This window comes from Syngnathoides biaculeatus, chromosome 17 (genome assembly GCF_019802595.1).
Source record: "Syngnathoides biaculeatus isolate LvHL_M chromosome 17, ASM1980259v1, whole genome shotgun sequence".
Taxonomy (NCBI): Eukaryota; Metazoa; Chordata; class Actinopteri; order Syngnathiformes; family Syngnathidae; genus Syngnathoides; species Syngnathoides biaculeatus.
The window spans coordinates 14,633,681-14,659,571 of record NC_084656.1 but is presented as its reverse complement, the minus strand read 5'-3'; the positions used below and the strand labels follow the sequence as shown (position 1 = coordinate 14,659,571).

General features: G+C 39.4%; 2 protein-coding genes and 1 long non-coding RNA gene across 9 annotated transcripts in view; 2 read left to right on the top strand and 1 right to left on the bottom strand.

Annotated features, from left to right (window-relative positions):
- Positions 1-4,953, top strand: tmem267 (transmembrane protein 267). 7 transcript variants are annotated; one of them, XM_061801341.1, is made up of 4 exons: positions 70-459; positions 2,002-2,039; positions 2,120-2,578; positions 2,643-4,434. In XM_061801341.1, the coding sequence occupies exons 2-4, from the start codon at positions 2,013-2,015 to the stop codon at positions 2,976-2,978; spliced, it is 822 nt and encodes a 273-aa protein (XP_061657325.1). In that variant the 5' UTR covers positions 70-459; positions 2,002-2,012; the 3' UTR covers positions 2,979-4,434. The 7 variants fall into 7 exon arrangements, with proteins under 7 accessions (XP_061657322.1, XP_061657321.1, XP_061657325.1 ...); XM_061801344.1 differs by having other exon boundaries at positions 71-459; positions 2,002-2,043; positions 2,643-4,433; XM_061801338.1 differs by lacking the exon at positions 2,002-2,039 and having other exon boundaries at positions 1-150; positions 2,664-4,953.
- Positions 4,954-6,272: 1,319 nt separating this feature from the next.
- Positions 6,273-25,891, bottom strand: part of il11ra (interleukin 11 receptor subunit alpha) — a 31,854-nt gene continuing 12,235 nt past the window's right edge. Inside the window, exons 2-12 of the mRNA XM_061801336.1 lie at positions 17,764-17,860; positions 14,545-14,611; positions 12,936-13,102; positions 12,366-12,480; positions 12,059-12,222; positions 11,175-11,338; positions 10,643-10,787; positions 9,120-9,212; positions 8,258-8,360; positions 8,075-8,154; positions 6,273-7,268 (exon numbers count right to left, since the gene is read on the bottom strand). Coding sequence (XP_061657320.1) covers positions 8,076-8,154; positions 8,258-8,360; positions 9,120-9,212; positions 10,643-10,787; positions 11,175-11,338; positions 12,059-12,222; positions 12,366-12,480; positions 12,936-13,102; positions 14,545-14,611; positions 17,764-17,860 — 1,194 coding nt within the window. The 3' untranslated portion in view covers positions 6,273-7,268; position 8,075. The remainder of the gene's footprint in view (positions 7,269-8,074; positions 8,155-8,257; positions 8,361-9,119; positions 9,213-10,642; positions 10,788-11,174; positions 11,339-12,058; positions 12,223-12,365; positions 12,481-12,935; positions 13,103-14,544; positions 14,612-17,763; positions 17,861-25,891) is intronic.
- On the top strand, positions 12,440-20,348 carry LOC133490814 (uncharacterized). Its single transcript, XR_009792288.1, has 3 exons — positions 12,440-12,501; positions 15,150-15,209; positions 20,016-20,348. It is a non-coding gene; the product is annotated as an uncharacterized LOC133490814 (long non-coding RNA).

The window sequence follows — 25,891 nt, the reverse complement described above, 5'->3', positions numbered from 1 at the left end:
TTGTACCGTCAACTCTCTTGAGGGCGCTCGCGAGTCATGTCCACTGCATGTCTACCGGGGTTTCCAAGCAGAAGAAGTGCAGTTTGTATTTTATTTTTTCATTATTTTTTAAGTGCAGCTGCTGGACTTGTTCCACGACAAGACGATGAGGTGAGTGTCATTACCGTTTTTGTACGATACAATACAATATGAAACGGTATTTAACGTAAGCCTGTTTGTATGAGGAAATTGGGTTGAATGACAAGCGGGTGGCGCTTTCGGCCGCCGTCAGCCCACACAATGCAGCAGCCTTCAATTGGCTTGTTAGCATACCAAGTTAGCTTGCAGCTGGGTGTCCCTTCTCAAAGCTGGACTACGATTTATTGTATTTTCTTAACAAGAAGAATAGAAACGACGTCACTGTCTTCATATCGAGGCTTGATTTATGAGATGATGACAGTTGCATCGTTTTTGTGGCTGGTAAATTTGATCAAGTTCCTGTTGATATCTTTTTGAATAAGATTTATTCCTCAGGTATAGGCAGTGGTGTTAAAAAACAAAAACGACCGCTATGTGAAATGCCAAGTACTCATTTATTTTTTTTTAAATCTGGTAGGATAATGCCTATAGAGGCTGAATAAAATTTGTGTCCTCTTCCATCTTAATTTTTTTTTTTACGCAGCAGTGCTGCTGGGTGTAAAAAGATTACTTATGACGTGTCAAAAAAAGAAAAAGATTTAAAGCCCAAATAAGTGTGGTTACGATGCCAAAATTCAGATTTTTGATACATTGAAATTACCTTGATACTGCCACTGAAATGATCCAATAACAAAAACTGAAAATGTAAGTAAAATGCAACTATAGCTGACAAAAAAACTTAAAGGATTCTCTTGATAAAATTAACAAAAACATACACTTCGAACATCCTCTGAACATATTTGACCATTTGAACACATTACCAGTTAAAACATTCATAACCACACATAAATGCTGCTGAACAGCCCGTCAAAGATTTGTTTTAACAATGTGATCCTGTATAAATAGAAGACAGCGACTAAGTATATCATACACCTCCACCAAGGCTGAAATAGTGATGATAATAAATAAAGCAATACCTAGAGCTTTGTATTTTGGTTTGGTTGTCCATATATTTGTCAGCTAGCATCCTGATTTCGGGAATTGTCAGTATAACTATTGATTTTATGGTTCTATTAATACTTGATAAATCAAAACCAAGTAAGCTCATAAATTCATTTCAGCACCCTAATTCGGATCCTCCTCAAAATATAATTCCTTGTCTCCCGTACCACACATTGCCTTTTTTCTTTCATCCTGTGAGCCCTTTAGCTTGAAGCAAGTGGCTTTACAGAAAGACTTTCCCATGTCGGTCTTGCCCCCCCCTGCTGGGCATTCAGGCAAAAATAATTCCAAATAATGCTGCGTATATCTTGTTTCTCCCTGAAGAGTTGAAAGTCTACCGGAGCGTAGTATTTAAATACCGGTAATAAAATATTTTGATGACGTTTTTGCTGGCCAGATTCAATCTTGTCTATTTTCTGTCTTTGTGCCCAGACTAAAGCAATAAAATATTAGTGCCAGCTGCTGGCGCTTTGTGCACCATCAAAAATGAAGCTGGAAGAATCTTTCTGCTTCTCCCTCTGTTTCAATTGTTTCAATTATTCATTTGCATTTGTCACTGTGTGTAAATACCTACGCGGCACGGTGGAGAAACTGGTGAGTGTGTGATGTCATATTTGTTTGTATTAATGTTATTTCAGATTGTACACGCACTAATTATATTGATGAGTCCCCTGTGAAGGTGTTTTATTTGTGGTGAATAGTCTAACTACTCATTACAGTTATGTTGTTTTTTTTTTCATGTAACATGGGTTCATGGTTGTGTGCGTGCTAAATGCTATTGTTGGTTCTTTATTTTAAGTGCTTTTCTTGACCACCATTTTGTAATTACTAATTTCTCAGGAGGGGAGCTGCAATTATTTGCACATTTTTTGCTTTTTGCAGGGGTCAGGGCCATGCCGCCAATTGTGAAGGGGTTAACTGTATGTAGGTCTGAAATAGTTTATTTTACATATTGTTACATGGATAGACTGTCTTTTTTATGTTTTATTTTCTCTACCAGTCTACCAGAGTCCTGCTGACCTTACGTGGGGTTTGTCCGGCCACCACCCAGCCGTCGATCGACATGCAAGGTTTCTACTCCAAGTTGGACTCGTCCCCGCTGTTGGGTGCGGGTCCCGGGGGAGAGGGCGCCCCCGTCCCCCTTAGCCTGGCCGTGGAGACGGAGAAGGCCCAGGCCCTTCTGCAGACATTCAGCTCCGCCTCCGTGCTGGCATCGGCGGGGCTCGGCGTGTTCTGCGTGGCGGCGGACCACGCCCTGCAGCTTCCGCTCGTCCAGCATCACCTGTGGCTGCGCGCCGTGCTGGACAATGGCACGCACGCTGTGGTGGGGCTGTGGTCTTGGGCCGTGGTCATCGGGCTCAGGAAGAAGAGCGACATGTATGAGGTTTTGCTGGCGGGCCTCCTGGCGTCCATCATTGACTTGGACCACTTCTACATGGCTGGCTCGCTCTCACTCAAGGTGCATTTTAACACAAACGTCTCTTTTTAAGAATCACTTAATTATTATTATTTGTTTTTTTAAGGCTGCCGTCTCCCTCCCTCAGCGTCCTCCCCTCCACTGCTCCTCCCTCATTCCTGCGGTCTGTCTTTCCCTCCGCTTCCTCATGTGGCTTGGACGCCTCAAAGACGCCTGGTGCTCGTTGCCTTGGATGCTGTTCATTTCCATGGCGACACACCACGTGCGCGACGCCGTGCGCCACGGCCTGTGGGTGTGTCCATTCGGGAACACGGCCCCGCTTCCCTACTGGCTTTATATCGGCACCACGGCAACGCTTCCTCACCTGTGCTCTGTGCTCATGTACCTGACTGGAACAAGGGACGTCATCTCCACCAAACATGGAGTCGCCATCGATGTGTAGACTGGATGGATGGCGAATTGATGCAAGGTAGATAACATGGAACAAAATCCAAACAAATGAGTGCCAGCCGAAGGAACTTTTAACTTTCTTACCTTATTATACACACAAATTTGACTTTTGTGTCTTCGCCTTTAGTGGTATTTATTTTGTAGTACATTACTTTATCACACCTACACTCTCAAATGGATTTGAGTTTATCTATCCATCCATCCATTTTCTTTACCACTTATCCTCACGAGGTTCGCAGGGAGTGCTGGAGCCTATCCAAGCTGTCAATGGCCAGGTGGCGGGGTACACCCTGAACTGGTCGGCAGCCAATCGCAGGGCACATAGAGACAAACAGTCGCACTCACAATCACACCCAGGGGGAATTTAGAGTGTCCACTTAATGTTGCATGTTTTTGGGATATGAGGATGGAAAAGGGAATTGTCCGAGGAAAACTCACACAGGCCTGGGGAGAACATGCAAACTCCACACAGACGCGGCCAGAATTGAACCCGGGTCCTCAGAACTGTGAGGGTAACGCTTCACCAGCTGAGCCACTGAGTTTAAACACAAAAATGTCTTAAAAAGTGTTGCCTTCCTTGAGCTTGTAGTTATAGTGAACAATTCCTTTTGCAAAATCCATGTGCAAAGCCTTTGTGTTTTAATAGTCAATAGGATAAGCTTTATTTATGATAGATTTTTACATTTCATATTTAAAATATTTGTTTGAAACGTGAAACCACTGTATTTATTTATTGTTACATTGAAGAATATCTAACCGAACTAATGGACTTTATTTGAAGACTCAGATAACATCTAATTATTAGTAATCTTATCTACAATTATTTAAAAGATATCTGTAGAGCTACATTAGTTTGAATATGACCAGGTTTGGTCCTATATCTGCACGCGTACAGAAAGATGTCTGTACTGTTTGCCAAAAATAAAGGCTTGTGTTCTCATTAAGCCACTAGATGGCGACAAGGAACTTAGTTGAATTTTTCCAGGTTTCCTTTTGTTCCCTTCTTTAAAGAGCTCTTCTAAGTTAACAATCAACGAAGTTGTTGTAAATGACTTATGATGTAGAAGTTTTTAAATTAAAATGTGTATTTCCATTGTGGACAGGGGTTGCCCAAAATCATTTGTAATTTTGTTTATTCTCATTACGGTTTTTATGCTATAAACAATTTTGAATATTTTGATCACACTATTGTACATCTGATATCAAACTTACTTGCAATGAGCAGGTTCTGCGGACAGTAGAATTTTTGTTTCTTGAGCCAAATCTCTTCACTCTTTTCAGTAATACACTTGAAGCCCATTTTGCACATTATGATTTTGTTTCAATTTGTTTTAACTGTATCGCGACTTAATTGTAGTTTTTGTGGTGCAAAACAATTTAATGTACCGGGTAGTGCACTATTTTAATCTCAATAAACATCTTAAACGTGTGCTTTGTTGGTTACAGGAGGCATGATCGTTTGAGCTTTTGTCGTGAATAATTGAAAGTACCCTAAAGTTGCTAGTGTGATAAAATAGGTTTTATTTTTTTTTTTACGGAAACATACAAGGGCAGGAAGAGTATAACAGCTTATGGTGATATCTGAAACTAAACACTGTACATTTGAGGATGGATGCCTGAGTGTAAAAGAAATATGCAGGCTCCTTCTGGTGCCACATAGAGGAAACAACGTTTCGGTGGAGACAACAATAAAAAAAAAAAACCCACCTCACTTTGAATTATGAAAAGTCCCTAATACTGCACTTTGCCCAAACAAAATGTAATTGCATTACAAAATGTGTCCAACAGAAAAATAAAATGGGGGGTTATCCTTAGTGTGGTGGTTTTAGTTCAGTTTTACTTTCATCAAAGTGTGCAAATCAGGGGTACAGAAATGCAAATATCTGTGCTGGCATGAGATAAAGTCCTCAAACTCAATGTTTAGTTAAGCTAACCCCTCTACTTAAAAGGATGTTTTTTTTTCCTAATTGATGTGACAATTCTGACAAGAAATGGCAAATATCTTCTTCAGACAAAACGTGCAAAAAAAGTTGTACATTGTCAGAAAAATGTGTGTAAATGTAAAGGACCTCAAAATCTCAAATAATGCAAGTGAGCAATGATCAGTCTTGATATAATAACGAAACAGCTTCATAATAAACTTGAGTCAGACAACACAAATACAGAACGTTGGGAACATATAGATACAAATTATTCTGTGATGTTTTCTGACGTCTATCTGGAATTTTATTTTTTTTTCAGTTCACATATTTTTCATCAATTCCTTAAATATGTAAGTGTGAATGGTTCATTTTTAACATCTATGAATTGACAATGACCATAAACCAAGAAAAAACTGAGTTAACGTGCTGTCCCAAATGGGTTATGTACATTAAAAAAAAAATAATAAAAAATAAATCACTCAGGAAATGTTTCATTAGATACGTACACGTGATATACAATAATACACACACAAAAAAAAACAAAGCTTCAACTGGATCTGTGCATTTTCTGTGGAGCTAGCTTGAGAGAACATACAGTCGTCAAAGCGCAACCAGCTTGATGTCGATGCAACTCGTGCTCCGGATGCATCGCACACAGTCAGTCATTCTGGCATTGACTGCACAGCTTTGGATCACAACACAATGCCGTCACGAAATCAACAGCGGACACAAACACGAGCGAGAAACGAAAGGATTACTTAACAAACTGAGGTAATTTGGGCTTTTCATCAGCACTGACCTCCCAGTCGTTACTATTTACCAAAGAAGATTGGGTTTTAGGACCCAAACGCAGTGAGATAAAGATAGGCTCTTGTAAGGTAACCATGGCTGCGATGGGCCTTGACTATCTTGCCACACCACATGGCCACAATGAAACTGGTCAAGCAGGGAACTGGAACTGAACCTTTGTTTTTTTTTTCCTTTAAAAAGCTGTAAACCAAAAAAATCCCTCGTTACTTGCTGCAGTGAAAGTCTTCTTGGCAGTACTGCCTCCTTTTTGCTTGTAAAACAAAATAACATACCTAACTACAGCAACGACTGTGAGCGTCTGCGCGCCAGGTAAAAAGAATCCCATGACGAAGTCTGCTGTGAGCTGCGCTTGCAAGCTGCGATGTGTTCTCAGACAAATTAGGAGCAAACTGGACAAATCTTCCAGTAGAACCTCTAAATTTATACTTCACACACAAAAAATAAGCAAATTGTTGCAAGAATTAGATGTTGACCAGCCTCGTGATAGCCATTCTGTTCAAAATTAGAGGCTTCACTGTATTACGAGCAAATAAAACAAAAGCTGCCCTCAGAAATGAGATTTTGCCACATTTATTTTGCATTACTCCCAATGTGTAACTATTCTTACAAAATCCTTCTCAAGCGTAAAAGTACACGCTACTTGTTCAACCCCATTTAGAGCCAAAGGTACCTTCTGTAAGACTTTCCCGAAGGACCACTCTTTTCCAAATACCTAAACCCTTAAAAAGGCACCTTTGTAACAACATTCAAACACACAACGCCTCGGAATTGTTGACCAGAACGGGAAAAGTCTAAATCTAACTTGCTACATTAAGTGCTGAAAATCAACAGGGACACATTTAGAACTCTAAATTCAGTCAATAATAATTATTTTGTGTTTGTTTGATAAAAGACACGAAGCTGCACTTTACAATGAATAATCCGACTCAGCGTGAACCGACTCTCAAAAATAACTGACATTTTCCTACATCTGGATCTGTTGTCATAATGCTGGTGATTTGTGAAAAGGCCTTTATCGAGTTTCTATTACTGTTTTACCCAAGTGTAAAATACGCTTACACGCCCTCTGTGGATGGATGAATACAAAGAGGCATTCGGGGGGACGTAACCATACAATCGTACAAAAAAAAAAAATTAAAAAGTACATGAAGTGCTTACATCTCAAGTTGCCTAACTTTATCTCAGCTGCCCTTCTTCAGGCCTCTTGATTTACACTTGACACTTCAATGCTGCCAGATAAAAGGTGCGACTCATTCACAGCATTGAGTCTTTCTGCTAAAAACGGACACATGAAACTGTGCAGCAAAATCACTTCCAAAACAACCTGAAAGGAATTACGGGAAACGTATATCGATGTGACAAGTGACAGTCTTCCATCCTATCGTTATATAGGGGGATTCGAGTGGGATTGTTTGCGTCACCATAGATCTTAAATGGATTCCGGTTCGTTTATTGTAGTTGGATACGGAAGGTCAGCAAGCTGTCATGAATGCTGACTCTTCAGACGAGCCCTAGAACAGGCTGAGGAGTAGATGATGTCTGACATTGACCTAAAAAGAAGGAGAGGAGGAGGAGGAGCATGAAGATGGGGCGCCACATTAAAAACATCCATATATCATACCAGTAAACACTGCCAAATGTAAATAACAGACTGGAGGACACATTTACAAGCCCATAATATGTGCAAGGTTTTTTTTTTTTTTTTTTTAGCAACATGTGGTCTGGATTTGCCCAAATGTAGCATTTTGATGGTATTTGATCCATATGGTGAATAACAGCCTCTGGCAATTTATGTATTGTATTCACTCGTCTGTATCGTGTTTTTTTATTAGTTTGTTTCACTGCCACGCCGCTCGTTTCAACTTCGCAAGTGTAGATTTAGAATCGGCGAGCGTGCCCTTGAGGTTTATAATCATCTCCACCACAGAGGCCATGTGCGCCATCCACAACTATCTCCCAAGCTGAGGAGAGGCACAGCCACATGCGTGGGAAGTGATCACATTAAAAAATAAAATACAATCAAATATGCGTGCAACAACACGTCCCTAAGTTTTTTAATTCATTTTAGGAATGAAGTGCAGCCTCCACCAGTGAAAATCAAGATTATTGAATTCACTATTTTTGTGGGCCCTCAGAGCTCAAAATAGCTGTCCTGGTAGTCATGGTTATGCAAAGACATACATTGTAAGCAATGGCAAATTTAGACAAAATAAAGTCACAGACTTTCTATTATGAGACCTGACGACATTTTGGATAAATTTGTATTTTAAAAAAAAAAAAAAAAAAAAAAAAAAAGCACTATATGTCTCCGTTGATAAACAATAGAACAGGTCACTATAATGATAACGTGTCTCACATCAAACTGGCATGGACTTCATTTTGACCATCGAGCTGAGCTCCTGTTTGGTCGCATGTTCACGCCGCCTCTGCCTCAGCCTGGAAACATAAAACAATTATCATTCGTAAAACGTTATCATTGGTTAATAATTGAAACGCTCGTGTTTGTATATGTGCACTGCAATGGGTGTGTGTGTCTTACCACACCACAAAGATGAGGGAAAGGACAGTCCCTATGATAACCACGGCGAACAGAACCAGCAGAATCACCAATCCCAAATTACCGTCATCCGGCACAACTGGCTCTGGATTAAAAAAAAAAAAAAAAAAAAAATCAATATATATTTTTTTTAAATATGACTAGCGGGGCAGAGATTATGAGATTCAGAAGACTGATGGTAGATTGAGACGGGATGTAAATGTTTACTAAAATAAATACAGTAGTTTAAAAATGCTTGTGTCTATGGGTCGTCTGACAAATGCAAATTGGTGGACATTCATTTTCAAACTATCATTTCTTTACATTAATCTTTACAAAATGGTGAGAGTCAACAAACCCACACAAAGTACACGAAGCGAGGGCCAATGCACACATGCAAAAAAAATGTTGACTGAATTTATCTGGTTCGCAGCACATTTTACAAGCTCTCATCACTCACAAAATGTTTTCCATCAAACTGAGTGTATCAAGGTCTGTGTTGAAATATGTAAGATGCGTGCTCTTTGTGAATGTGCGTATTGGCAACAACGTACCAAGTGCACAACTCCAATGCATTTAGTGTTTCATACGCGCATATGGTGCAGTGACGGCTCACGGGTAAGGTACATTTTCATGGAATTATGTCATTTGAGCCGTACGCCTGGCCACGATGCGCTATTATTATGTCAATGATGGCTGCCTGCTGCAATCAAAATGTGCTTCGATCTGTCCAATCTCATTCAAAGCCAATAGTTTGATTCTGGCAGCCTTCTTTGAACAGTCAGCCGTGTCATTATATCACATTTATGCCGATGACAAACTGATATGGAAAACGACCACACATTTATCGATTGAAGAACCTTACTGTGTGACTTTGAAGTTGAGGTTTCTGGCTTGGTGTCGAAGGGAAAAAAATAGTCTGGAAAATGATCCTCTGGAGGTCCAGATGTGGCGGAATCTGCAGGACGAGAACACACAAACACACGCATGTGTCAATTGCTTTCAACACTAGGGCCTGCTCAAGTCGAGAGCCCCACATGTTCTTAAGAGGAATTAGTGGGAATTTATACAAGAAGTTAATCATGAGCATATGCCGTCCTAAAGAAACTCATTTCATGACAAGAATAATTGAAAAACGGAACAACAGAAGCTTTTTCAAGCAAACCAAACATTAACTTTTGACGATCCATTCATCTTTCTACTGCATGTTTGTCAGAGTCATGAGGAAAAGGAAGCTGTCCCAGCGTACTTGGATGATCTTTATTTCCGCTTTTTACCATTACCTCTATGTAAAGTATCAATGTGTAATAAAGGCAGAGAGTGGGGTTGAAATTGAACTAAAAATTGGCTGTCTTCCAAGGTTTGGATCATAAGCAGAAAGTCACCAGTGTGGAAGGGAGCATGAACTTTAACACTCCAAGCTAACTTCTCATGCCTTCTTTGCATTCAAAGCTGCTGTAGCGCTGATATAGCAACTCATCCGATTATCTCATTGCACTAGGCCACATAGAAGTTGCACTTCAGATGCAGCAATATCAATATGTCTTCCTTTGGTGGTCTGAAATTGACAATAACTGGTACTCCAATGTGCCAAGTTTCCCAGGAAGCCAGTATGAAAGAAACTAGTGAGAACGTCAACCATTCCAACATGCACGGAACTGAGCGATGAGTGATCAGTGACAGATTTTTACTGGAACTATCCATCCATCAATCCATTTTCTTCGCCGCTTATCCTCACGAGGGTCACGGGGAGTGCTGGAGCCTATCCCAGCTGTCAACTGGCAGAAGGCGGAGTACACCCTGAACTGGTTGCCAGCCAATCGCAGGGCACATAGAGACAAACAGCTACACTCACAATCACACCTTGGGGCAATTTAGAGTGTCCAATTGATGTTGCATGTTTTTGGGATGAGGGAGGAAACCGGAGTGCCCGGAAGAAACCCACGCAGGCACAGGGAGAACATGCAAACTCCACACAGGCAGGTTTGGGATTAAACCCGGGACCTCAAAACTGTGAGGACAATGCTTTCCATCTGATCCACTGTGCTGACTGGAACTAATGTGCATTATTTTTGTGACATCCGGGCATTTATCCTTAATCCCTGTACCGTTGCTGATGTTTTCACTGCTTATAAATAATCATCACAATCCTAGAAATGTGATTTTAGGTACGCAGTTCAATTAAAAAAGTCAAACTTGTATGATATAGAGTCATTAACCACATGAAAATAGATTTCCTAAAAATAAATCGTGAAATACCGTACTGTTGGTTTTGACTTGAAAAACTGAAGGACAATTTTAAAAAACTTTTTATTTCTTACGTAGTTACACCTGTAGATGTGACTGCAAAGGTATTTAAATAAAGCCAATCTCAGATCTCTTTCTAACCTTCCCAGGGCCTGGCATAATGCAGAGGACTCCAGTCACTCCACTTGCTCTCAGCGTCCAGTTCATCCCTCGCTCGGACTTGAACCTGGTGAAGGTGGCCGGCCAAGGCATCAAAAATCACAGTTTGACTCTCTTCAGAGTACACCTAATTTAGAAGAAAGGACAGCAAAATCAGGAAAACTGAAGTCTTCAGTACAATCATTTCATATATCCATCCATCCATTTTCTTAGCTGCTCACGAAGGTCGTGGGAGTGCTGGAGCCAATCCCAGCTGTCATCAAGAAGCAGGAGGCAGGGTACACCCTGAACTGGTTGCCAGCCAATCACAGGGCACATGGAGACAGACAACAATCACACTCACAATCACACCTAGGGACAATTTAGAGTCTCCAATCAATGCATGCTTTTGGGATGTGGGAGGAAACTGGAATGCCCAGAGAAAATCTACGCAGGCATAGGGAGAACATGCAAACTCCACACAGGCGGGGTGGGATTTGAATATATGTGTGTGTGTGTGTATCTCCTTACTAACCTCCGACCAGTATAGCGATCCATGTGGCCTGTATCTTATGTGAAACACTAGGGGGAAAGCATCATGTTCTGGCCACGTGGAGGGAAAGTTCCATGAGATATTCAGCCTCTGTGGATAACCTTCCACTTCATTTACTGACACTGACTCTGGAGGGTCAGGTTTCACTGAAAAAAAGAAGCGTGAGGGTAAGCAAATGCCTGAAGACATTACAACTAAAGAAGTGATTACTTGGAATTTCTTCATTTGGTTTGTTTCGACACAACGTCACGTCAGCTTCTGTGTACACGCTTTAGTCAAACAGTCTCTTTGAAATAGAAGCAGTTTGTATGGTGCTAGGCTATTTGCATTCCAAAATTACAAGAAAAACTGGAGATTGGACTACAGACACCATTCATAGTACCAACATCATCTTGCCCATATCACTCAACCTCAAACTTAAATGTGTTCCCATATTTATACCACTGTGAGATGAAGAATGTAAAAGTGAAAACTAAGGTATAATAGTCAAATACAGGTTTTCAGAAAAAAAGAAAAGAAAAAAAAAAAAAAAAAAAAAAATCAAGATACTGTGATAATGAAGCAAATATATGGTAATTTTATGCAGCCTCTGCAAATACTGTATGAAACTTGTTTTTCCTATGTGAAGATAAATGACAAACACGCCCATCCTGTTTGACGTACAAAGCTCTGGATGCAATAATGAAGGTGCTATTACGTAAGTGTTGTGCTTGACATTTTTCCAGTTCTTTTTTTCTAAAGCGATAAAGACAAATAGAACCTGATAACACGGGCTACATTATAAATAAAACGTTTAATATACAGTATACACACACAGAATAATAATTCACTCATCAAAAAAAAAAAAAAAAAAAATCCATACTCACAGAGCTTATCTAACTTAAATTGGGCAAATGTTGTCTCTGACCCAAGGGCATTGGTGGCCGTAATTTTAAGGGTGTGAATCGTCTGCCAGAAGTATGGAGGCCTGACGTCACAGTACTCGTGGATTGCGTCCACCAGGCAAGGCTGCCACTCAGAGCCCGTCCCCCTTGAAAAAGAGAAAGAAAAAAATGAACTGACGTGGTGAAAATAATAAAATATTTCTTATATATGGTTCAAACAAATCATTGCAACCAAGGGGCCCCTTCCAAAAGTTTAGACTCGCGTCGAGGTGCAGTAATTGGCTTTTACCTGAGGGAGGCGTTATACTCGACGGGAAGAAAGGTCTTCACTGATTCCACCCAGGAGCAGTGAACATGAGCGTGATTGGGAACTTGACAGGAAATGCTCAGCAGCCCAGGAGGATCTGGAAGAACAAGAGGCAGAGGTACTTTATTATACATACAATAAGAGGTTGTGTTATCCTTGCGACAAAAGAAGCGGAAGTGCCAATATACGTTCCAAATACTGCACTATTAATAAACAACATTTGCAGCATTTTGGTGCCCTCTCAATCAAAAGGAAGGCTGCTTACGGAGCCACTTCCTTTTAGCGACAGTCACAGGAAATGGAGTCTTTGTCATTGTGGTGGAAGCAAGCTATTATTCAAGTACCGACAGTAATAGTCTGATTAACATTGTGGCAATTAAAAAACCTAGCTATTGAAAAAATCGTGAAAATTTAAAAGTTAATTAAAAAAAAAAACTCAAGAGATAACCACGTGTCCTATATTGAATAAAACAGCGCTGTGTGTATTAAAGCTGTAGAATGACTAATGTGTAGCAGGACTAAAAAAATAAATTTGCAAAAAAGAACACTTACAGCCAAGTTTGAGTTTGATGGAGTGAAGGAGGAGCCCCTGGTTATCATAGCAACTGTAGTTGCCCTGGGCTGAAAGGTTGACGTGCAGCAGGACTAAGGATCCATTTGATGTTACTTCGTGCCATGGTAACGTTGGGCTGTCATTGAGATGCCACACCACTGGTATTCTACGGCGGAACATGTGATTAAATTTTGGAAGACTTTGAGTCAAAAGTTATTATTGAGGGTATTAGCAGCACTTTCTTTCCAACCTTCACGGTGAACTTCAAATTTACAGATTACATGCAATGTCTCTGTATCTCTCTCTTGTCATGATCCTGCCGCTCCAGCACGAGCTGTGCGGGTGCCCGCGCTGGTGCGCTGATTGGGAGTTGCACACCTGCGCCTCATGCAGCCTGATTATGCTGTGGATTTATATGACCGCGATGACAACTGGCCGGCACCAGTTCGTTGATCTTCATGTCCCGTTCATGTGCTCCGGTATCCCTGATCGAACCTGTGTGTACCGACCTTCCTCCGTTCTCCGACCAACCTTTCCTGCATTTGGGCCCTACTCTCGTTCCGATGTGACGTGACATCTCTGTATGTTGCGCATAACATTTTACATGTTGGTTTCCCAGTCATACCAATTGGCAATTGCAACCACTTGTGATTATTTGTGTGTGTATGTGTGGTACCGCATTACAGTATTTATTCAAGCTGATGATACACCTGGGGATTATTTGATAAATAGCGCCTATCCTCTTGTCAACTTGTACTTTTTAACTGTTGTTTTGGCAAATCTTTTTTTTTTCCTGACAAAATAACCAAGGAAGCAATCTTATCTTTTTGGGGTTTTTATGACAAAAAAAAAAAAAAAAGTTTTTGCAAAGAGGAAAAGGTACACGTCTTGGGAGTTGTCACCCCTTACTGAAGTGTAAGCAAAACATTCACCTCTGTTTACAGACGTGAGCGAGACAGAGAAACAAAGCAAAGCAAAACCTTTTTTTTTTTTCCAAGCTGCACTCAACTTATCATTGTCGGAAAACAACTAGTAGTCACAACGTGGCTGGGAACAACTAGGATGCACAAAATGGCCGTAAAAGATCTTGTAGTCATAACAAGGAACAATAAAACACTTGAAGGTTGTGTAAACTAATGGAAATAATATTTGGTATATATAAAACTCCAACTCATTGTATTGTGTGTGTGTCCACTGTAGTGGATGCACAAGATCTTAAAAATAAAAACACCCCCCTCCACTAAAAAACAAGAATTCAGATCAGCTCACACAAATTTAATTAAACTAAAAATAGTGATTGAATTTGCATGTTTTTATTTATTTTCCTGGGAGTTAGGAGACTATTGGAGTGGAGGCCTCAGTGTGAAGAAATGTGAAAAGTCTTCTTGCAGTCAGCACTGGTAATTGACTATCTTAACCCAAGATTGGGAGTTTTCTCACAAAACCAATATTATTAACTCATTTTCAACTTGGAGTGTTTCCAAAAGATTTATTAATATCGTAAACAACAGCAAAAATCCAGGACACCTTAGCCGGAAACATCTTACCCATTATGAAACAGAAATGCAAACAAGATGATGGCGCAAACACAAGTTTTAAATTCCTTACTTAATTTGTGACTTCCCACATGCCAGTGTCACATTAGAGTCCAAGCGCCCGTACTGCACGTCCAAAACTGCAAACACAGATATCGCATAAAATATTAAAGCACGCTGCTTGTTTGGCAGACCTACAAGCAGCCATATTTTGTGTGGCCGTGGTCTGAATTATTGTGATGTATGTATCAGTTTACAGGAGAGACACAAAAACATGACCAAAGAAGGTTAGGGGTCCTTCAAGCACCACGCTCAGGGGACTTTGTCTCGAGTGTTTAAGTTTCTCGTGAAGATTGTCTGTATAATCATTATAAGTACATTAATCAGTATCAAAAAAGTCAATTTGCTGTAATAATAAACTCACACTAAGGTGTTACATTACAACTATGACCTTCACTCATATACTTAATTGTAATTATGATATTAACACTTTAACCTGCACAACTGAAAAAAAACTTGTCAACTAGGAGACTTGGAGAAGAAAGAACCCCCGCAACAAAAGTTTCCAATTTTGTCCACATTTTACCATAAACGTTTGATTAGCCTTTGACCAAATGTTCCTTGATCAATGATTGTCTAAATGAATGAGTAATTATCCACCTATTTCCTACTGCTCAGGTTCACGGAAGAAGATTTGAAATGAGCGAAAGGTGGAATACAGATTGGAGTGTTGATAAGGTATTTGTAAAGCACAATGACATCAACATTTTTTATGAGATGGCAAAAAATATATATTTTCATAACCACTTCAGGTCAAACTGAGAAACCTTGTCTGTCTTCATTATTTAAGACAGAGTAGTAACTTAATATAATATTACACATCAGTTTTGTGTCCAGGTTTGAGAAAATGTCCGAGTTAGTGTCTGGATTCAAGTTGAGGTCAGATTTCTGTTGTATTATAAATAGGTCCAACTTGCAGGCGATTTGACTGCATTACAAAAACTCAAAACAGCATGCGAGTTAATTAGATTATTTCTGCCCCAAATCCCAAAGAGTATTTTCCCACTCCCCCTCGGTGGAATGCAGTGCAGCAGCCTCGGTTTTGAGGTACACCATGTTTTCCAAAAATAGTTGCAGTTTATAGGTCACTTTATGTTCAATAAATGAAAAGGCTCACACTTACAACATGGTGAAAATATTGAAACCAAGGGGTCAATATCGCATATTCAACTGGCGGGTAAGGAAGATTCGGTGGATAACTAAAAGCAGTGTGTATCTGAACAAATATTTGGAATAAATTTTGTAATTTGCCAAGTGCATACGATATCTTCTCTCTAAAGTGTGTGTGTTTGGAGTGCAACATTATATGAAAGTTGGCTTTTACAGCACATCTCAAGTGGAAAAATATTTGACGGGCAGCGCAGGGCTAAGCACACAAACTTTTTTAATTAATTCACAATTTCAGTGCCCACTCTTGCAAGCCATTCAATACTTGCTGGTTCAAATTTTGCCCAGTTTTAGTTTTGTTTTTCATACAAATAAGTCATCTCAATAATTAATTGACTCAATTACAAAGGCATTAAAAATAACATCAGTAATTTTGAACGTGCTGAACATCCCTGCCACGTGTTTTGGAATCCCAATAGTGTCTTAGGCAGGACACACTGTAGCAATGCGATTGGCTGCAAGACACGTACCACTGCAATATGAATGGCTCCTCCATACTGAGAACACATACCCTATTGGTTCCAAACAGGAAAAGTATGTCAAAGTACGTGACGTCAGTGTGGCGGTGTTATTATATAAACAATTAACCCTATCCCACTCTAACCCTAACCCAACTTATCCGACCCTAAACCCAACCCAATTATTAACGATAACATTTTTGTTTTTATTTTTTACTCATTAAATACGCACAGTATTTCAAATTGTCATCTATTTACACCTATGTAGTCTGTACTTTTCACAATGTACAAGTCAATCATATAGCAACATGATTCGAATTCCTTAATTACATTAATTCATACTTATATTTTGTTGATGCTCAAAACATAGGTACAAAGATGACAAGTTTGTTTTCCCCACAGTTGAAATTACAAAATGGGATATTTTGCAAACTGTTCTTTCATTTGTCAGTGCCTAATCTATGAATTTTGACATTGAATGTGGATCATTAGGTGTAGCTCTAAGGATGTTTTGGTCTTGGAAACGATTTGCATTCTATTGAGTGTCATCCTCATGTAGTTCCTCAAACTATTTGTTATTACAGTTTTTCCACCTGAAGTACTGAGTTGTTACCGCTCTCGAAACTTAATCAGAATAAGTTTTGCTTATACCTGCAGATAACGCACTCTCTTGCTTGCATGTTTTTGTGTGCATGCGTGTGGATATGCGTAATCCTTGGTGAAGTGCACCGCTGGCTGGTTTGAATGTGTGCATTCATGTTTTATTGGCAGTTCAGCACATTATTCCCCCCAACCCTCAGCGTTCCACACGTATCTGATTTTGCCTCTGGCAAAAAGGCCACCGCACATGCACAAGTACCCATACAGTATAGACAAACCACACGCGTATGCATTTAATTGCATGCTTCCAGATATACAAATAAACCTTCACACAAATGTATGTGTAAAGGAAAGCTGCATGGCTTTCTTTGTTGAAATCAGTTCAACAAAAGACCTTGCCAAAAGTAAAAAAGGATGTTGTGTAGGGTTACGGGAAGGGAAAAAAAATGAGTTTTACTCATAGGGCTAAGGGCCAGTAGACTTATTAATGAAATGAATAACTTAACCTCAAGTTGGCTCAGATACCAGACGTAAGGGGGAAAAGCCCATCGGAGAGACATTAAGAAAAGGAGAACAATGTGTTGGTAAGAAAGAAATATGCAGAAATTTCTCAATACTAGATTTCCAAGATATTGGGTAAGGGAAAACCAATCAGAAATAGAATTATTCTGAACAGTTGAAAAAAAAAAAGAGAGCCATAAAAGTGAAAGTGGTTGCACAATATGAAGAAAGTGTTTTTCTTTTGAAACGTGTCACGGTTTTATGGTGTTTTCTGAAAAATAAAAAACATACAGTTAAAATATAAATGGTAAATTGTAGGTGTTTCCACCCCCTTTTCTCCAGCAGTTTCTTTAACTGAGATGGCTCAACACCCAAAATGGTTTCAAAACTCGTTCCTTGTGAGTAAACTGTATGTACAGTAGGAGTCCATATGACATTGCAAATGTATTTTTAAATATTTCCTTATGACAAAGGGAGGAGGTGCAAGGAATAGAAGTGTGTGTTACCTTTATTGTTCCAAATCTGAGCAGCACTGAGACACAGTGACCAAGATAAAAAACAGATGACTGTCAGACTCCCAGGACTGGAAAAAAAAGCTGGCATCTGGAAAGACACGGAAAGTTCAGTGTAATCATGGGGAGTAATGGCAAAGACCTCCAAGCATAGTGTATCTGCAGCTTTGTATTGTCAAATCTATTCATTAACTTTTAAATTCGATCACTGTTTAACACCACTAAATTGGTTGCACAATAAAATGAAAACAAAAAAAATGTATAGCATAGTGTTAGGATATCGAGTAGGATAATACTGTATAGGACAATATAGTATTGGATAGTACAGTAGGTGGCTGGTTGACTGCCATAAAATCTTATATTCCAATGCCACCGGATCCCGTTTTTTTACGATCATTGGGCTTTATCTATAAAACTCAAATGAGGCTGGATTCACACGTCACCGTGCGGATGACAACACGAGTGGATCATGCAGACTGTATCATAAGAAGAAAATGGGGGTAAAAGAAACTTGTGTTAGTGGTTACCGATGCTCATGACAGGGGAGGACCTTAGTGTAAGGCTTGCATGAGGTATGTTCACGTACTTTTGATACGATACGGCTTGCAAGCCATCCACAAAACGTGACGTACCCTAGCAAGCTAGCTAGCTAGTGTGTGTAAACATGCTGCTGTTTTGTGTGTGTGTTCTGTTTATATACATATATCTTTTTTTTGATTGTATGACTTTACTTATGATATTCCATTTATGATGGTCTCCAGTACAATATTCTATTAAAGGTTACCAAACAGTTATGCAAGAGTCAAAACTGCAGTATTTAACAATATTTAATGAGATTTTTTTCTATTTCAGAAATACTGTTTTTAAAACATGCAACAGCATTCACTAGAGGAAAGGCATATTATGCTTTCATACACAATAGTTTGCCAAGCTGACATTTTTTGCAAACATTTCATGACGACCAACTGCATTGCAGTTGCAATTTTTGGCAGACAGGAGGACGCTCAGCTAAACACATCAGTTTTCAAATTATAAAATAAATATTTTTTTTTATCAACACAAGGTATTTTCATTGCCTCATATAACGTCAGTGCGCCTCCCAGAATCTCATCAACGATTTAAAAAAAAAAAAAAGGTGCTGCGATAAATGGACAGTGTTTGGAGAAAGTTCAATTTTAAAAGATGATGATGTGATAGTTCCAAGTCAAACATGATAAGGACTTTTGACCATAAGGAAATATAACATCATCAAAATAAAGACAGCCCTGCCACCAATCATAATAAAGTTTAAAACTGATAAAGTTGTGAAGCAGTCCAAGTCTTATTTACAATTTATCTCATTATAGCACTCAAAATTCTAATTTAAGAAAAGCAGTTATGAAAACTGTATAAGACAACTGCGATAAAACTATTTGTATTGCCCTAACCTGATCTGGCATAGTGGTGTTGAATTCATCATGTTGGCACTGTCACGTCGCGAAGCACACTCAGCAAATTCAAATTTCAAGTGTTTACATTCCTTCTCCTCCAGCCGTGCCATCTTGCTTGTCTTTGAGTGCCTCAAGAAATGTGAGACATTCTCTGCCTGCTATCACGCACAAACACTTGTGTGCTTATTAATACCCAAAAGTGTTGTATATTAATTCACCAGGTAGCGTTAATTGATTACTAATAACTCTATTGGACTTCTCACATGTTCTGACATTATGACAGAATGCAGAAAATGTAAATGTCAACACATCAAAGCTTTAGTGCAAAGTGAAGCGCTCAATAATGTCAGTGTTTCCTTTTTCTATTTTAAATCATTTCTCTGTCACTTGACTTCCCACTCCACTCTTGCAGTCAGTCTCTGGCAATATTTTTCCAGCACTCCGATATCAGAAGGTTCAAGGTTCAGGAAACACATTTGTGTCAACATCTCTAAGTAGTACAAGTACAAGCCAACATTAACTAAACTAAAATGATGATATAAAAAACACTCACAAAATGCTTCTTGACTTAATGACGAAGCACTGATGCAGCTATTTTTTTCCAACAATAAGCAAAGCAAATGTATTCATTTGGCACATTTCATACACAAGGTAAGTCAGTGTGCTTATGGAGCTACAGAAAGATTAATCAAAATAAAAATATTTTTAAAGTGAAAGGTGGGATCATCTCTATATCTTTCATAGTACTCTACTGTAGGGATATGAGCGGCCCGCCCGGTTATAAAACAGGCCCCACCCTTTTTTTTTCTTTTTCAGCAAACGACACCAGTGGCAATTCTTAAACTAGTGGAAAATCTCATCTTTCACTGTTGGATTGCTGACTGAAAATTGCAGTGCAGTCTGCCAAAACCAAGATGGAAGCTAACAATTGCAATGAAGTCGCCCAGTAGTTGTGGATATTTTACAGGCATGTATTCTGTATGTATTCTTACATTCTTTTGAGAAGTCAACACTCAACCAAGCTTATCGCAAGGGCCAAACCATGAAAATCCAATTTTACCATGTCAACTATACATATCTGCTAAGGAAACGACATTCCTTGTCAAAATGTGATTCACATCCTATCCAATCCCAATTAAAAACATTTAGAGAGGCAACATCAACCTGATGCTTGTCTATATCTACTCCATCCATACATTGAAAATAATTCTGCTTTAATATATAAACTTGTAGGAGAGAACAGAAAATGAATATACTACTTCTGAACAGTTTCAAACAAAGCTTTTTTAATTAATGACTCACCCCCTTCACTCTCATGTGACTCGTCATTGTCCAACGTTTTCTTCAAATCCAGCCAAGTGAATTCACCGTTTGCTGATGGCAGCTCTTCAAAAATGACTTCAGGTTATTCTCTCTAATCATGTGAACACCACTTGGAACATAAATGCAATACTGTGATACCTTTTCCAGGGTCAAATTCAAAAGTACTTTATTAGCAATTTGAACATCTTTTTTTTTTTTTTTACTTAAACCCATATGTTGTAACTTACAGGTGAAACTCTCACTGCATTGCAGTATGATGACAAATCAAATGGCTTCAATTAGATTCCTGACTCATTCTCCATTTTGATCTTGGCTGAGCCACTCGCTCTTTGATTTGACATCACTGACGTTTGAGGTGCTCACCTTACTTGGTTTGGGCTTTGCATCACATGAAGCTGTTTGACAGACATAACAATGCATTCATTGTCCAACAAGGATAAGATGCACATACACTTGTTTTGCGCCAAGACAGGGGCAACTAATTTCCTAGGCGTTATACATGAAACAGATGTTATTTTAAACTATTGGACAAAATTTCAAAACACTCTCTGAGATTAAAAGAGCACAAAAGATGACACTGAAAAATAAAGCAAAGAGGCCAAAGGTGAAAGCTGGGAAATTGTGACAGATGTGAAGCATTACTAGCTTATGATTGAAACGTGAATTGGAAATGTGTTGTAAAGGCAGATGAGGATGGAGTCTGTACTTCCCAAAGAAAAACTCTTTAACTAATGAAAAACAACTTCACGCTAAAATAAGTTGCATGGACACTTGCGTGATGACTAATCTAGTTCAAAGGTACACGCTTTTAACTGTTCGTCGCTGTGGCTGTACAATCCCACACCCTGAGTCACTCACACGCTGCATGCCACTGCACATTCAGTCATCTTTACGAGGCAAAAAGCAAGAGAGTGGGGGGGGGGTGAGAGAAAGAATAAGAAAAAGTGGGAGCGATGCGAGGGAGCTTGCATACAAGACTACAGAAATACATCTGCACAGCAGTTAAACTCTTTCCAGTCCAGTTGCACAGAGACATTATTGAAGACTGATATTTAATTTAGTCAACTCTGTACATTGCGTTTTTGTGAATACATCACTGAGAGAGCCTTGTCTTAAAGAAGAACTAGGTGACAATTTAAGATGTGAGCTAAGAGCACGTGTGCGTGCTTGTGTTTGTGTTTGTGTGTGTGTCTGTGCGCATGCATGCGTGCAAATCTGCACAAGCACTGAACCAACAAGATTTGAGCCTCAAGCCAAAATGGGTGCCATGTTAATGGGGAAACACTACAAGAGCTGCTGTGTTTATCCAAGTTGCTACAGCAACCACTGCGCATTCATCTGGCCGTTTCAGGCGATAACAAGTCTGCTGACAGACCTACATTTTATTGAATAGACTACAAAGAGAAGTTTATCGTATTTTCTGCACTATAAGGTACACCGCATTATAAGGCGCACCTCCAACGACTGGCCTATTTTAAAACTTTTTTTCCATATATAAGGCACACCGGAATATACAGTAAGACGCATAGAATAGACGCTACAGTAGAGGTTGGGTTTAAATTAGGCATCCATTAGATGGAGCTGCACTAAAAGCTCAATATTGATCCATATATAAGGCGCACCTGATTATAAGGCACACTGTCGGCTTTTGCGGAAATTAAAGGCTTTTATGTGCACCTTATAGTGCGGAAAATACGGTAATGTTCCAAATGATAAATTATTATTTTTACCAAATAATCTCCAATCAATGTGGTTTCCTGCCGCATCCCAAAAACATGCATTTATTTGAGCCTTTGAACTGCCCCTTGGTGTGATTGTGAGTGTGACTGTTTATCTCCATGTGCCCTGTGATTGGCTGGACCCTGACCGATAATAGCTGGGACAGGCTCCAGCGCTCCAGCGACCCATGTGAGGATAAGCGGCTAAGAAAATGGACAGATGGATATCTTTGTCGTGGAATCAAATAAACACTGAACATGACTTGCAATCAATCATCATTATCTGTTTTTATTTAACACGTCTCAACTTTATTTCAATTTCTTTTTGTAAATTTTTGACGCTAAAATTAACTTTGGCATTTGTGGTGCAATTTTTGATTGTTTTCGCGTAGACAGTTGACGTTGACGACAATAAAATTGAGATTGCGATTAACAATCCAGGGTTATGGCAACATTTTTATAATAAAAGGTACCTACTTGGAAATTTGTCTCGGAATAATTGAGGTTCAGACAAATATCTGGTCTGAGAACCCAAGATATTTAAACCTTAAATGAGGAACAGATGTATTTTGGAAGAAAATGCTACAACAGGACACTTAGATCAAGTTAGTCTTCCACAAAGGTTTGTGCCATATACAATCTGTGGAAAATGCCAAAGACTAAACACACAAGAAATAATGGCTGCCATGTGTCTACGGAGATAGCACTCAGCCAATCCACAGATAAAGACCAGTGTCTATAAGTGATTTTCTAAGTGAGAAGATTGAATAATGACATGTGAAGCAACCTGAGCCTGCCAAACTCCTCGAGGCTTGTTTTTGAGTTACTCAAATTATTCCTCTTTTCAGAATTCATTTGGCACACCTAGAACAAACCTGACCTGTGTTGTGTGTGTGTGGGGGGGGGGGGTCCTGCATGTGTGTGTGTGTGTGTACGTTTGAGTGACTGAGTGAGTGCTGCGGCAATATCTTGGCCTAAATTCTACGATGCTGGAATTTCCTTTAGCTCAGCCGCCAGGGCAAGATGGCTACCATATGCCAGATATTCACACAATGCAAAATGCACACATACAGGGTTGGACGTAGTATTCGCTATTGAGCTCGCAGTATAACCTCTGGGATGTGAACACCATGTGATTTGTACTGTATTTGTTAATAATTTTGAGATTTTCACCATATTTAATCCATTACTATTGCACACAGTCTCTCTCTAATAGTCTTTCTCTCACTCTCACTTTCTCTCTCTCTCTCTCTCATTATATTCTGCTGTTTAAATGTATATACTCTTCCAAGTGTATTTTAAGACCCTAATTTTTAATTCTAATTAATTTTAAATTTTAATGAAAAGAAAACAAAATGGGTGGAACTGTGGGCAACTGGGATGCACATCTGCCTCACAGTTTTGTGGACCGGGGCTCAAACCCAAGCCCTGCATACGTGGAGTTTTCATGTTCGACGTGGGTTTTCTCTGGATACTCTGGTTTCTTTCCACATCCACAAAACCTGCAGGGGAGGTTAATTCATCCAGCCATCCATTTTCTGAGCTGCTTAGCCTCACGAGGGTAGCGGGAGTGCTGTGTCTATCCCAGCTGTCAACAGGCAGGAGGCGGGGTACACCCTGAACTGGTTGCCAGCCAATGCCAGAGTAGGTTAATTGAAGACTCTAAATTGCCCTTAAGTACAAATGTGACTCTGAATGGTTGTTTGTTTATTTATGCCTTGCAACTGGCAGGTGAGCAGTTCACGATGTACCCCACCTCTTGCCCAAAGATAGCTGGGATAGGCTCCAGCACGGCCACGATCCTTGTGAGGCGAAGCGGAACGGAAGATAAATGCATGATTTTTTTTTTTTCTGCAGGATTTCTATATCGCACTTACACGATGGAGGGGTGTTTACTGAATACTGTAAATCCTTTACAGTATCACAAACACAAATCTGAACATAACATGAACAAAAATTATTGCTTAACTGGATCATTGCTCGTTCAGCGCTGATAAGCATGAGTAAAGTGTTGGATTTGTATGTGTAAAGAGGACACAATACACAATAATATCTGAGGACTAAAAGGGTGAATTGTTTCCAGGTATTTCACACCAATCGCGATCATCCTGCATCCTCAGCATGTTGCTTATTCATTTACGGAAGTGCTGCCGATACCTGGTCATATATCACGCTGTTGTTCTGCTAGTAACTATGAAAGGCAAAGATCCATAACGGGGAGATTTGCAAGGGTATGACTTCAAGAGTTTCTGATACAACCATGGAGTCCATTCCAAAGAAAAATAAGCCTCAATCACGAATGCAGCAAGGTGTCGGGTGCCTAATTTACATTCCATCCAGGGTGGGAGAGAGTGCCACTGTAAACAGCACCAGGTGCTAATGCTAACCACAGTCAAGTCATGTCACCCTTGGCCTTTCTGCAGAGATACTGCAGCAGTAAAATGTGAAAGGACAGCCAAAAGCGCATCAAAATTATACTGCTAAAACAAAAGAGGCTTGGAAGGGTTTTGCAGAAGAAACTTCGTCACTTCAAAATTATAATGGGACCTCTGTAAACAAAACCTATAGTATCAATGTTTAAGTACAACAATGTTTACCAAAACACATAACCTTCATTCTTTGCTCTCAAAATCCAGTTAGTTCACATTAGTACCGTAATTTCCGGCCTTTAAGCCGCGACTTTTTTCACACACTTTCAACACTGCTGTTTATGCGGTGATGCGACTAATTTGTGCATTTTTGTTTCTAATGGCCGCAAGGGGGCACTTGAGCAGAAAAGGTAAGAGTGAGACCGGTGGAATATATATGCTGAGGAAGTGACTTTTACCCTGTTGGCGCTGGGTTAGCATGTTACCACTGTGTCTCAGCGATTTTTACCTGTATGTTTTTTTTTTTTAACCGGCCCTAGCTATGCGGTGCTCGTGTTTGTGCAGCGGTGCTAGCATTAAACTCTCTGTGTACCGGCTTTCTTTGTAAATATCTTGTGTTTCAATGTGGGTTTCAATTTGGGCACTTGTAGCTTTTACACAGCTGCGCCCATGTATATACCAAATGGTATTTCCTTTATAAATGTACTCGGTGAAGCTTATAACCAGGTGCACGCTGTAGGCTGGGAATTACAATACTATTTTAAAACACTGCTGACCTCAACCAACAACCAAATGCATTTAACAATCTTGTTTTGAGCACAGACTTGACAATTAGGAACATTCTTACTTTTTGATGATTTGTCAAGTGTTATTTTACTGGTCAAACAATTGGCACACTTTAATATTATTTGAAGCATTTTAGGTTACCTTTATAGAATGTAATGTATCTTAAAATCTTTGCATTTTATCAAATTCCTAGAAAACTGGTTATACTACCAAATAACGGGTGAGATTTAATTGCATTTTGGTTATTTGTGTATTATGGTATTTTATTTGGTATTATTACATTAATTTTATTACTTTCTTCAAAATATAAAACAAAAATGTAATTTATATAATGTAATTTTAAGGAAAACTTATATTTACAGCATATATATTGATATGATGATGATATGAAATTACACTACTGTCATGTTTTTTCCCCATTCCTCAAATGAGGTGTCCAACTTCTGTTTTGCTTGGTAAGGAGCTTCATGTAGGCTGTATTTTATATTACTCAAAC